This window comes from Ornithodoros turicata, chromosome 2 (assembly GCF_037126465.1).
Source record: "Ornithodoros turicata isolate Travis chromosome 2, ASM3712646v1, whole genome shotgun sequence".
In the NCBI taxonomy this organism is placed as follows: Eukaryota; Metazoa; Arthropoda; class Arachnida; order Ixodida; family Argasidae; genus Ornithodoros; species Ornithodoros turicata.
In genome coordinates, this window is record NC_088202.1 from 106,829,415 (window position 1) to 106,842,413 (window position 12,999).

At 46.4% G+C, this 12,999-nt stretch overlaps 1 protein-coding gene across 1 annotated transcript; it reads left to right on the plus strand.

Annotated features, from left to right (window-relative positions):
• Nucleotides 1-8,880: 8,880 nt before the first annotated feature.
• Nucleotides 8,881-12,733, plus strand: LOC135384935 (uncharacterized protein K02A2.6-like). Its single transcript, XM_064614116.1, has 2 exons — nt 8,881-12,367; nt 12,420-12,733. The coding sequence occupies exons 1-2, from the start codon at nt 8,881-8,883 to the stop codon at nt 12,731-12,733; spliced, it is 3,801 nt and encodes a 1,266-aa protein (XP_064470186.1).
• Nucleotides 12,734-12,999: the final 266 nt, after the last annotated feature.

Sequence of the window (12,999 nt, forward strand, 5' to 3'; positions counted from 1 at the left end):
CTGGGCCCCTTCCCCCGTTTTTTCCCCTTTCGTCTAATAAATATATCCCCCATCCCTGCTCCAGTAGCGTTCATATGCTCAAAGGTCTCCATCATCCTTGGGAATTCCTGTCATCAAGAGGCCTCTCCACCCTGCTTTGATCACCTGAATCATCATCCCCTTCATCATCTCTCACTATCTACAAATGGCACTGGGCAGCGCCCAGCCTGCTGGCCGGGATCAGCCCCATCTCATCATCGTCTCTTTATGTGTGTGTGAACGATTAAGAAAAAGGGGGAATATATGTTTATTATGAAAAAAGAAAGGACAGAAAGGTTAGCCTGCGCTACGGCTGCTTGCTATTCCCAGCTCAAGAAAAAACAAAACAAAAAACGACATTGGTCACAGTTCACCCAAGAAGGCTACAGACCCACAGGAACAATTAAGAGTGTCAAAAGTAGAAAAGGTAACGGGCAGAATGAAAATAAGAAAGTGCGTCATCTGAACCATGTAGCCAAACTTGCGTGGACGTACTCGCCTTACGTGACTGCGCCCGAGGCAGGGAGGTGCCATGCACGCAATGGAATGTTAAGTGACCAAGGAAGTCCCTATAAGTGCAAATATCTTGGCCTGCATTTGAAATCGACCATGCGTTGGTCTTACCATATTGATAAAATTGCCTCGGAAGCCAACAGGACCCTTGGCTATTTTCGTCGCCATCAAGCACTCACTAAATCTCATATTAAACTTCTGTCATATCGCGCTTTCGTGTTACCCAAGCTAGAATACGCCTCCACTGTTTAAGACCCACATCAGGAATATCTAGTACATGCTCTGGAATTAGTTCAGAACACGGCCGCACGTTTCATCACTTCCAATTATTCACCGGACTATAGTGTTTCACAATTAAAACGGGACCTTGGCGTAGAACTTCTCTCCTGCAGATCAGCTATTTCACGCGTGTGTCTTTCTCACAAATTGTTTCATAACAGAAGTACACGTGATCGTATATCCTCTGCGAACTACACTTCTTCACGCCATGACCATTAGTTAGGTTCAGGTCGCGCAAAACGCGAATTGTAGTCTATCATTATTTCTGACGTCATTCGTGTCTGTGTTAGTCCTGTTATTACTGCTGTTGTTTACGTGCTGTTGTTTACGTGTAACTGCTGTTGTATGTAACGCGAAGTGTTCGTCGCAAGTTTTGCCCCTCCGTTATGTAAAATCCCCAACGGGGTTCCTTAACGTAATTAAATAAAAAATAAAGATGAAAAGTCAGCATGGAATCCAGAAAATAATTTTTATTTATTTTTTTTTCTTTGTGTGTGGGGGTTCTATGAGGACTTTACAGGAGGAGCCGTTTCCCTCTTCCCAGGGGTATGATTTCGGAAAGTTTCAACCCCCCCCCCCTTCGGCTACGCCGATGAAGGAAATATCCCGTAGAGCAGCGTCAACCGCGGGTCATAGTGAAGACTGGCCGTTTCAGTGGGAGGGAACGCAGAAATCACTCTCCCTAAGTCTCTGGGTGTGACCACTCGCGCCTATAGTGTTGGGAATCCCGGGGCATTCTTTCTCGCTTGGGTTTCGGGATTTTTGCCAACGAATCCCGGGATCCCGGGCCTTTGAGGGACTGAGATGAAACAGAGCCAGCGCGCATGCACAGCCTTTGAGTAGTAACACTCAGGTTTCCCGTATGAGTTTTGTGGGTCTCTTCTCGGGTCTCTATCTCTGCATGTGGATCAAAACATTCGTCATAACGTAATGCTTTGCATTATGTCATCATATGATACACTTTTTATGGAAAAACTCAAGAGACCTTTCCTATATTCTTCTCAAGTAATAGAGGCTTAGCCTGTCGTTCACTTTCGTGGTCAGGTCGATGTAATTTATTTTGATGTGTTGAAGGCCTTTGATTTGATGAACCATGACCTGCTTATACACAAAGTATAATCATATGGTGTTTGCGACTCTCTTGGGTGCTTTTTTGATTCCTACTTACGGCAGCGTTCCTGTTATGTTTGTGCTTCCGGTGTGTGTTCGCACATTTATGTGCCTACGTCTGGTGTACGTCAAGGTTCTAATCCTTGACCGTTACTCTTTAACGTTTTTGTAAACGATCTTGCAGAATCTGTTAAGCAGTCCACAATTCTGCAATATGCTGATGACTTAAAGATCATGAAGGTTATCTCATCGCCTTCCGCCTGTGTAAAACTACAAGAAGACGTCTCACGTCTTATGTCCTGGTGCTCCGATAACTTTCTCAAGATTAATAGTTCGAAAACTAAAGTTGTTTCATTCACAAGAAAAACTAACATCGCTGTCTTACAACATTTGTACAACAACGTTGTAACATGTCGTGTCGGCACCGTTAGAGACCTTGGTGTTATTTTTGACTTCAAGCTTCTGTTTCATGAACATGTCATGGCAACTCCTTGCGCCGCTCTTCGTACCCTGGGTATGCTGACCTATAAATGCAAAGTGTTCACTTCTCCGACTGTCTTTGTTAAACTTTACAAGGCATATGTTCTCCCAAAGCTTGAGTATGTCTCAGTTGTGTGGAATGCGCTTTGTGCTACTGATATGAGGCGTCTTGAGGCTGTACAAAAGAAAGTCCTTCATGTTGTTCATTATTCTTTCCTACGAAAACTTCCTAGCTGGCTTCACGGCGCAAAGTTGCAGACGCCATGTTCCTTCACAAGTATGTCCATTCACGGGTGGATTCTTCATTTTTGTTAAGTCGTTTAAATTTTTGTGGTGCACGTGCTTCACTTCGGAATCCCCCCATCATTTTACGTTAAAAAAAAGGCCCGTCTGATCCTATTACTCGTTGTCACATTCTATTAAACTCACTTCCTTTGCCATGTGATCTTTTCTCCACCTCCAGTGTATCCTTCAAGCGTGAGGTTACTTCTCTCCTGGTATGAATCATACTCATAATATGTTGTTTTTGATTCATGTTCAATGTATGTTTCCTTTTAATGGATGTCTAATGTTTTCTCTCTGTTATATATTATGTATGTTTGTTTAGGATGTGTTTTGTAATATCTCTTGATGTGCGCCAACACTAAGGCCGTCATGGCTGTTCTTGGGTACAAATAAAATTATTATTATTATTATTGTTATTTGCAGTCGACACCGGTGTGGCGCCCATCGATTTATTTCATACTGGAACCAAGGACGAAACAAAGCTCCGACTTTCAAAACTGAATAACGAAGTATCAAAACGTGACAGGCAACGTGAAGTTGCTTGGCTGCAAGCTACGCAGCCCTTGGCTGCTTAATGTTGAAGAAAAGAATGACTTCCGAAACTAGATATGGTTTATTCCCGAAGCTAGTGGCGCACTTTCTGTTGAAAGAGATGTGTGCGAAGGCCTCTCGTAGAGACTCCGAGAGTGTTCAGTATTTTGCCACACTGCCTGTACTTAGCGTCCAGTCGATCGTCCCGATTAAACCTCCCCTCTTTTCTACTTTCCTGTTGCTCCCGAGCACCCGCCACGCCGTCTATTCGACGCCGACGGTCTGGAAAGAGCAAAGCAATGAACGGAGTTCCGGCGCGTATGTCATCCGCGTCCATGGGTTCATTGTGGAGACGAAGCAAAAGCGAACGGAAGGACCAACGATACGCGATTCCCGTTGCATTGACGCGGCCAGTTTAACATGCAGTGTAAACTCAACGACCAGTGTAATTTTCTTACCACCAAAAATAGAAATCGGCATGTGCCAGAACACAATCACTGCAGACATACACGTGGATCGTGCATAAATGAAAGTACAGTCGACCCCCGTTAATCCGGGCTTCACTTATCTGGACCCGCGTTATTCGGACAGAAATCGTGGGGACAGATTTCAGTCCGTGCATTTTAGCTTCATTTATCTGGGCTTCCGCTTCCGGGACTTGCAGGAACCACTGCAGGAAAGTACCCAACAACCTGCTTCACTTATCCAGTCTTGGGTCAGAGTCAATGCGCGACCTACATTTTCTCCAGCAGGGGCGACAACCTTGAGGGTAGAGTGAACTACTCTACACTCTGCTTCAAGGATTTCTCCCTTTCCCATTGTACCCATGCGGGGTTGATATCTACTATCCACTATCCTCCTTCCCTATCGCAGTTCCAAATGGGTCACCAGGGGGCGCCACCACCCCATATCGAGTTGGCGTGCAGCAACAGTGCGGCTTAGTTACTCTAGTGCGGCTCTCTCTGAACGGGTTCCCTTCAAATTCCGTACTCCCACAATAGCCCTTGAGAATTTGCGTATCCCCGCAAGCCTATTGTCCCTTCACAAAGGCGAAGGTCAAAGGTTGATAGGTGGGACGAATGTTTCGGAAGGGTTCTCCAGATCTGTGCAGTGCGAAGGACCAGACTATTTCACACTGATTCAGTATCACGCCACGTACCACAAGTAATTTTATCAATTTCTAATTCAAATAAATTGGAATTCTTCTCTCCCTTGTTCTCTTTCCTCTTACTTTTAACAGAAACAAAAAGCACTTGCCCAACGTATCTCAATGAGAAAACACGACATTAATAACTAAAAAAAGAAAGAAAACGGTGACCCGGCCCCTTCGTGTTTTCTTCTCACTGTTGTTCCAGATAACTCGCGTTTTGTTTGTTACCTTGCTGCCTTTATTGTCTAAAGCATTAAGAAGAAAGCGAGTCCTCCCCGCGTCGCTGCTTGATGGAGATTGGAATGCGGCTAAAGTTTGCAGGGGTCGAAATTATGGTTTTCGCAACTTCGCTTTTTTCCCATCTATATCCATTGTAGCATGGTGCACAATAGCCTCATAAAAAGAACCCATAAAACAACTGAATATTAGACTGCATATTTATTATTTTTGACTTGACGGCTGGCCCAGTTGCGAAGAGAGATTTCTTCATGCCTCTTCTTGTGTTTCCTATTTTCCGCACATTCACGCGAACGTTCTGGGCGGCAGTAGAGACAGAGATGGGACGACAGTCTCTGTTAGACACGTGGAACAGCAACAGAATTGTTTTTCTTTGAATTACAAATCGCAGTAACAAAAAAGACACGGACAAGAGAAAGGAAACGTACAGTGTGACTGCGTACTCATAGCTGGTGGACTTTGTGAGTACGCCGCCACGCTGCACGTCGCCTTTCTCTTGTCCCTGCGTTTTTTGTTGCTGCGTTTTGTAATTCAAGGATGACATACCAACTACTCCGCTTTTTGTACCTTAGTGGGAGTTGTTTTTGTCGAAAACGACAAAGGCAAAAAGAAGAGATGGAGGGACGAAGGGGAACTACCACCAAAACGTGTCGCAGTCACTTTGGTCAACCCCATGTCACCAGGTTTTCTAGCGATAAGATGCCGTGTCTGTTGTTACGTTGTTGAGAAGTCCTGTGTAAATGAGACAACGAACGTACCTTAACGGGGTGCAGTGGGAGTGGGAAGGCAGATATTGCGACATTCTGCGGTGCATCACTGTTGGTGGTCATTCGCTCCACACTTTCTTCACTTGCTTTTCCAAACTCTCCAAAAACTCAAGTGCTAGTAACTCTCAAAACCCAAGGAGGACCCGAATATGGGTATGCGTGAAATGTGATATAGGCGCCTTGGGGGGGGGGGGGGGGAGGCGGCCCGAGGTGGAAGAAAAGGAAACTGGGTGGAAGGAGCCTGAGTATAGGATAAAGGTGCCTTACATCCAAGATGTCTGCGTGCAATACAAATGTTTGGGGCCAATGTGTTTTCGCCAACGTAAACGGACAACGAACGAAGTTACGGAGGGACAATGGAAAGACATGGGAATGAACGTGCAAACAAACACATAAACGATCCGTAGACGACAGCTCTCACGCTCATCATGGTTTTAGAAAGTCATAGGTCATATCACTCATATGATTATAATACAGAGTGTTCTAGGCTGGATCTCCATCGAACCTTTGATTATTGCTGTGCAGGGGAGGGGGGTGGGGGCGTGTCTTTAATTTAACATTTACCATATTTGAAGTAGAAGTACTGAGTCGGAACGTACTGAAAAACATTATATCGTTTGCAATGTCATTCATAAAGCTTGGTGAAACGGACAATAAGTCCTGATGTGCCGTTCGTATAGTAGATTGTCGAGCCGAACCGCGTCACTCGGTCCTTCTCGACACCCTGCTTTTTTTCGCCACACTTGATTAGAACTTTGTAAGGTGTTCAGGCTGCGCACAGGGGCGGAGTCATTCCCTTCTGACGTCAATCACTGATAGCAACGCCCATTTGTACGCAGTCCCGTTTCGACTAATGGCACGACAGTCCTATTTCGCGTAACAGCAGGCACCCCAAACAACAACTATATTGTGAGATGATGAATGGGGAGTTTCATCGCGAGGGGCGATACTCCACCCCATTGCTGCACCCCATTCGTCTTCTTAAGCAAAAAAAACTCCTTAGGCGGATCGCGAATAGGCGAAATGGGACGTAGGGGCGGTAACACCGAAAAAAAAAAGAAGGTTAGGTTAAGTTAGGTTAGGTTAGCTAGGCTCGTTGAAAGTCGCGCACGCCTAGCCACCCCGCACCTAGCTGGGTTCCGGAAAAAATGGTCTCGGAAAATTAGGTCCCGGCAAAAAAGGTCCCTGGTTGCGTGGGCGGAAATAATGGTCTCACAGGGTTCCTTGCGCCCCAAGATACAGGACCGTGGTTGTGGACAGCCGATGAAACGGATCATAGCCGATCAAGTGTTATCAGTCGAAATTCGGAGACATACGTTTTTTTTCTTTCATTAACGTTGATGGCAAATCATGGGTTAGCGTAGCGCACAATGAAGCACACGGTCGTAATAGAGTAAACACACTGACTCAAATGCACTGCACGAGAAAGCGATGTTTCTTTATTTTTATTTTTTCTGGGGGGGGGGGGGGGCTGTTTATAGGAGCAGCAGAATTTGTCGTGTGATCAATTCAATCTCTCCCTTTTCGCCCACATCAAAATAATATAATTTAAAGCCTATCCACGCACCATTTTCTTCTTCCAAAATATCATGCAATGACAGAAAAGTTTACTTCCTAATTGAATGATGGCAGTTGAGGAACAGGTTGAAGAAATTGAAGTATATGGGGCGTTGTGAGGCTCGTGTTGTGTTTGTCCTTCTATGTTTAATTGCCTCAAGCACTACTACGTTTATTTGATGAGTTTGTTATTTTTGTTTGTTAAATTGGTTCGACTTATTTATTAACGACTTCTACTTTTGTCTGCGCATTACCAGTTGGTTAAATGAATATCTGGGCAGAATGTACTGGACAAAAACACACTTACAGCAGAGTGCGGAGTGCACGGCCTTAAATGTTGTTTAAAACTACCGGCTTGCAGATCGCTTGGCAAAAACATTCCACCATTCCACCGTCGATCAATAACTGAAAGCAAGTGTACGAATGCACTAGCAAATAGATGGAACAGAAAAGGCATGAAACTCTATCTGCGCTGCAGGCAAGTTCGATTTATACATGTGTTCACTTATTTATTCAGAAAATACCTGTGACAGCGAAATATTTCTTTCGGCGCCTTGGTTTCTGTTTTGTTCCGAAGGAATAATTTATGTTTGATCATATATACGTAGTAGGTGTGTCCAGTTGCGCGCTTTATGCACTCCCTGTGGGATGTCACTGAGTGCGCCCAGGTCGTAATTCAAATTTTCGAGTGCATACGTGTGTTTCCCATGAGAAGTGACGGCCTGCACGGTGCTTTTTACGTATAGTTTCAAAATAATAAATTCTGTAAAGCTGTAAAAAAGAAGAAGAAAGATACGGGTACATCTCGTGACGTTCCCACCCCCCCGCCCCCGCATACCTTGTGTAGAAACAATTCCACTCAAGCGCTTGTAAAGTTTGTCTTGTCATCCCAGTAGCATGGCATGACATGGGAGAGATGACATGGGAGAGAACATCAAAATCTGAACGGAAACGATATCCAGTGAACGCGATAACACCGTTTATTTTTTTTTTTTTTATTAGCAATAGCGCTCACGGTAAGCATTGCCGTTTAGAACAAGCATATTGTTGGCCCTTTTGTGTATCTGTCAGTGGCAGTCAGCGTGGCAGTCATCTATAATATAATAGCGTGGCAGTCAGTCATAATAGCGTGGCAGTCAGGTTATTCCTGCAAGTAATCTGTACCAGAATGACGATTACCCAATGGAGGAGGATACTTCGGCTTCGTAGTTAGCGTTCCTTGGTAAGGATGAAGACCAATGTACCAAGGATGTACCAAGAACAAAGAAAAGCCCAACGTCTGAACATGCGCTTTTTGACCCCAAGCTCTGGTGTGCAATGCAACAACAACAAATAGATGACGATGACGTGGGCTGTCCAGCATGGAATACGCTGCTTCTGCGTCACACCACAAATCGGCCGCAACAGCTGCATTTTGCAGGATTCAGGTACGTTTGGTGCATGGCCACCATAGAAATGATCGCCACTGTACCAGCCTCACGGATCATTTTCAGGTCGTCCTAACGCGACCTCAACGTGATAGGCACGGCAAATACAACAGGCGAGCTTCGTTCCGCCACACAGGACGCTGTCGCCGCACATAACGCAGATCCCGACACAGGGCATGTGTGATATCCAGTGTCAATTACGTCAGCGCCGGCGCAAGGCTTTGGTAGCTTATCCAATATCACTGCGCCGCTATTCCCTTGATATACTACCCAGTGTTTAAGTTCTCGACTGCGCGGCGTACCTTTGTGTTGATCGCGTTTCACTCTTCCTTTACGAAATAAAGTTCACGCACAGAGAGCATGACGTTGCAGTTGCTACGCCGTGACTCGAAGGCATACAACTCGCCATGATGTCTGTGTGTTTCTATACTTACGCCATCCCGCGACTATGATATTGGCGACGAGGATTAACCACTTTGCATCTTTGCTGTTCGAGTAGACCTGCATCTACAGAGCACTCACCGTCATGCCAGTTTACGGCAATATTGAGCAGTTCGACGGCGACGCTTCTGCGTGGACTGACTATCGGGACAGGATTCAGCAGTACTTCGAAGCTAACAACGTTGCTCAGGACAAGCAACGCGCTGTCTTTTTGACATGCTGTGGAAAACAGACATATACGTTACTTCGGAGCCTGCTTGCGCCTGCTGCACCGTCCGCCACGGCACTTCCCGCCATCCTGGAGGCGTTGGATAGTCATTACTCTCCAAAGCCGTCACAAGTGGTCGCTCGCTACAAGTTCAACACAAGGGTTCGTCAGGAAGGCGAAGCCGTAAGTGATTTCATTGCTGCGTTGAACAGATTGTCGGATGATTGCGAATTCGGCACATTTCGGGACAGTATGCTACGTGATAGAATTGTGTGTGGCATTAATGACGCCCAAATGCAGACACGACTACTCGAAGTGCCAGATCTTACCCTAGCCATTGCAAAGAAGACTGTTGTCGCAATTGAAGCTGCACGAAACGATTCCAGAACGCTGTCCACACAATCCGAGGGCACAGCTGCGAATTTTGTGAAGAATAAGTCGACAGGAATAACGTGTTACCGGTGCGGTGAGAAGCATTTGGCGACACAGTGCCGACATCGTAACACAGTTTGTCATAGCTGCGGGAAAAAAGGTCACCTGGCGAAAGTTTGCCAAGGAAAAGCAAACAAGAAGAAAGAACAGGTGGAAGACAAGAAAAAGTCTGACAAAAAGAAACCAGTACATGCCGTTGAAGATCCATCTGAAGACGAAGAAGAAGCTACTTCTGTGTCTCAAGTGTTCGATCTCTGGAATGCGTCGGATCGAAGCGATCCGTTTCGCGCGCACGTCGTCCTTGATGGTGTTCCGTTGGAAATGGAACTCGATACAGGTGCTGGAGTATCTATCATTGGCGAAAATGTTCTGCGCAAGGTTCTTCCCCATGCAAAGCTTGAGACTTCCAACGTACTGTTGCGAAGCTATTCTGGTGAACTAACTCGTGTGAGAGGATGCGTGAACGTTCAAGTGAAGTTCCGTGAGAAGCAGGAGTGCTTACCACTCTACGTGGCGCCGGGTTCTTGTCCAAATCTTTTCGGCCGCACTTGGATGAAAGCTTTTGGCATGGCTCTGACAGCAGAGGACACACACGTCTGCGTGGTCTCAACTGTTGAGGACGTTATTGCTAAGCATCAAGACGTTTTTTCAGATACTTTGGGTACCCTGAAGGATGTCACAGCGAAACTACAAATTCAGGACGGCGCACGCCCAAGATTCTTTAAAGCGCGTGCAGTACCGTTTGCTCTTCAAGACCGAGTCGCCGAGGAGCTACAACGTATGCAGCGTGAAGGCATTATCGAACCAGTAAAGACGTCTGAATGGGCCGCGCCCATTGTTCCTGTCGTCAAACGAGATGGACGTGTAAGAATTTGCGGTGACTTGAAGATTACCGTAAATCCCGTTGCCGTACCTGAGAGGTATCCGATTGCAAGGGTTGAGGAACTGTTCGCTAAGCTGTCAGGAGGAAAGAAATTCAGTAAGCTTGACCTCAAGGATGCTTACCAACAAATACTGCTGGACGAAGAGTCCAAGAACCTGGTGACCATCAACACTCAGAAAGGGTTGTATCGGTACGTAAGGCTACCGTTCGGTGTTTCTACGGCACCAGCGTTATTTCAACGAATAATGGAAAACCTGCTGCAAGATCTGCGTGGCGTCGTGGTTTACTTCGACGATATCCTTGTCACTGGAAAGGATGACGACGATCACAAGAAGAACTTGGATATTGTACTGCGAAGGCTTGAAGAAGCTGGACTACGATTGAAACTTGAAAAGTGCATTTTTATGGCCCCTAGGGTGCACTATTTAGGTTACGTAATCACGGAGGCGGGGTTACATCCTGATCCAAAGAAGGTGGAAGCTGTGACGAAGGCGCCAGCGCCAACGAATGTGAAAACGTTGCAGAGCTACCTGGGGCTAGTGAACTATTACAGGAAGTTCTTGCCTGATTTGTCGACAGTACTGCATCCTCTAAACAAGTTACTGGGAGCAAATGCGCCATGGACTTGGGGCACCGAGCAGCAGCTCGCTTTCCAAAAAAGTAAGGACCTCCTAACGTCTGCTAGGGTCCTAGCTCACTTTGATCCCAAGAAACCTTTGGTGTTGGTATGTGATGCATCGCCTTATGGCGTGGGTGCTGTACTTGCGCACCGTGAATTGTCAGGTGAAGAGCTTCCTATTGCATATGCGTCAAGGAGCTTAATGCCAGCAGAATGTAATTACAGCCAACTCGATAAAGAGGCTCTGGCCGTAATTTTCGGCGTTCTGAGGTTTCATCAATACCTCTGGGGTCATTCATTCGAAATAGTGACCGACCACAAGCCACTGTTGGGACTTTTAGCGCACGATAAGCCTGTACCTAACAACTGTTCACCCAGGCTTCTTCGCTGGGCCCTGACGTTATCATCTTACCGCTACGAGTTGGTCTATCGACAGGGAAGCCGCATCGCACATGCCGATGGACTGAGCAGATTGCCACTACCTACTGAAGCTCTTCCAGTGGAACGACCAGCAGAGGTGTTCCTGTTGGAAGGAGTCTACCCAACTGTTTTATCCGCAAAGGTAGTCGCTCAAGCCACGTCAAGAGACGTCATTGCATCCAACGTTCGCCACATACTGTTGTCAGGCGGCAAATTACCTGACGTCACTAACTACAGGCCTTACCAAAGGCGTTTTGATCAACTGAGCGTGCAGGATGACTGTATACTTCTCGGAAATCGTGTTGTCATTCCTCAAGAGCTACGTGCAAAGGTTCTCGACTTGCTTCATGAGAGCCACCCTGGTGTCACAAAAATGAAGGCTGTGGCCCGCAGTCACGTCTGGTGGGATACACTGGACGAAGATATTGCTGCGAGGGTACAGAGATGCATGACATGCCAAGAACAACAACGTGAGTCCAGACGTGTTCCTATGACGCCTTGGCCTTTTCCAGAAAGAGCATGGTCGCGCTTGCATGTGGATTTTGCAGGCCCTTTTAAGGATCATTACATCTTCATCCTTGTGGACGCATTTTCCAAGTGGGTAGAAGCCGAAGTTGTTCCATCACCATCCGCGGAAGCTACTATTTCTTGTCTACGTTCTATATTTGCGAGGCATGGACTGCCCGATCTCGTAGTGTCGGATAATGGACCAGCATTTGTATCAGCAAAGTACACAGAATTTCTGAAGCGGAATGGAGTAAGAAAAGTCCTAATTCCTCCATATCACCCAGCATCGAATGGGGCTGCTGAAAGGGTTGTTCAAACAATTAAGAACAAGCTTAAGAAGGCAAGCATAGGTGATTTCAAGACGCAGCTATCTCGCGCACTATTCAGCTATCGAACAACGCCGCACGAGATAACCGGTGCATCTCCAGCAGAACTCTTGTGCGGAAGAAAACTCAGGACTGCTCTGGATAATCTCCATCCGGACATGCGCACCGCAGTGCTTCGTAAGCAACTGCGCAGCAAACTTTTGCGTGACAAAAGCGCTCGTTCCCACAGCGTCTATCGTCCTGGGAATTCAGTGTTCGCAAGAAATTTTCGACCTGGACCAACTTGGGTCCCTGCTGTTGTCACAAAAGAACAAGGACAGTCGTCTGCTGTTGTACAGCTACCTGGGGGAGTTATTTCCACGAGGCACCAAGATCATCTACGAAGGGATGCACAGCGATCAGAATCATCATCAGACAGCGACGCTGAAACAGCACAGTCGCAGTTGTCACCGAGTGTACCACCAGCTGATTTTCAACCTGATACCGTGGAGAATCATGGGTCATGTCCAGACGGCAGCAGCACTTCAAGTGATAGTGCGGTGACATCGTCACCTAGACGGTCTACACGAATCAAGCGTCCTGTGGACAGATATTGCCCATAGTTGGTGCTGATGACATTTTTGTCTTCTCGCTTTATTTTCCTATATAGCAAGTGCTGTAATGCTTATACGTAAGTCAGGTGTTCTGCTTTCTTTTCGGAGAGGGGAGGAGTGTGATATCCAGTGTCAATTACGTCAGCGCCGGCGCAAGGCTTTGGTAGCTTATCCAATATCACTGCGCCGCTATTCCCTTGATATACTACCCAGTGT

Excerpts from the sequence above, each read along its gene's own strand:
- LOC135384935 (XM_064614116.1), top strand. The coding sequence starts at position 8,881 with ATGCCAGTTTACGGCAATATTGAGCAGTTCGACGGCGACGCTTCTGCG. Across the intron at positions 12,368-12,419 it reads CATGCGCACCGCAGTGCTTC|CGTCTATCGTCCTGGGAATT; the intron begins GTAAGCAACTGC and ends TCGTTCCCACAG.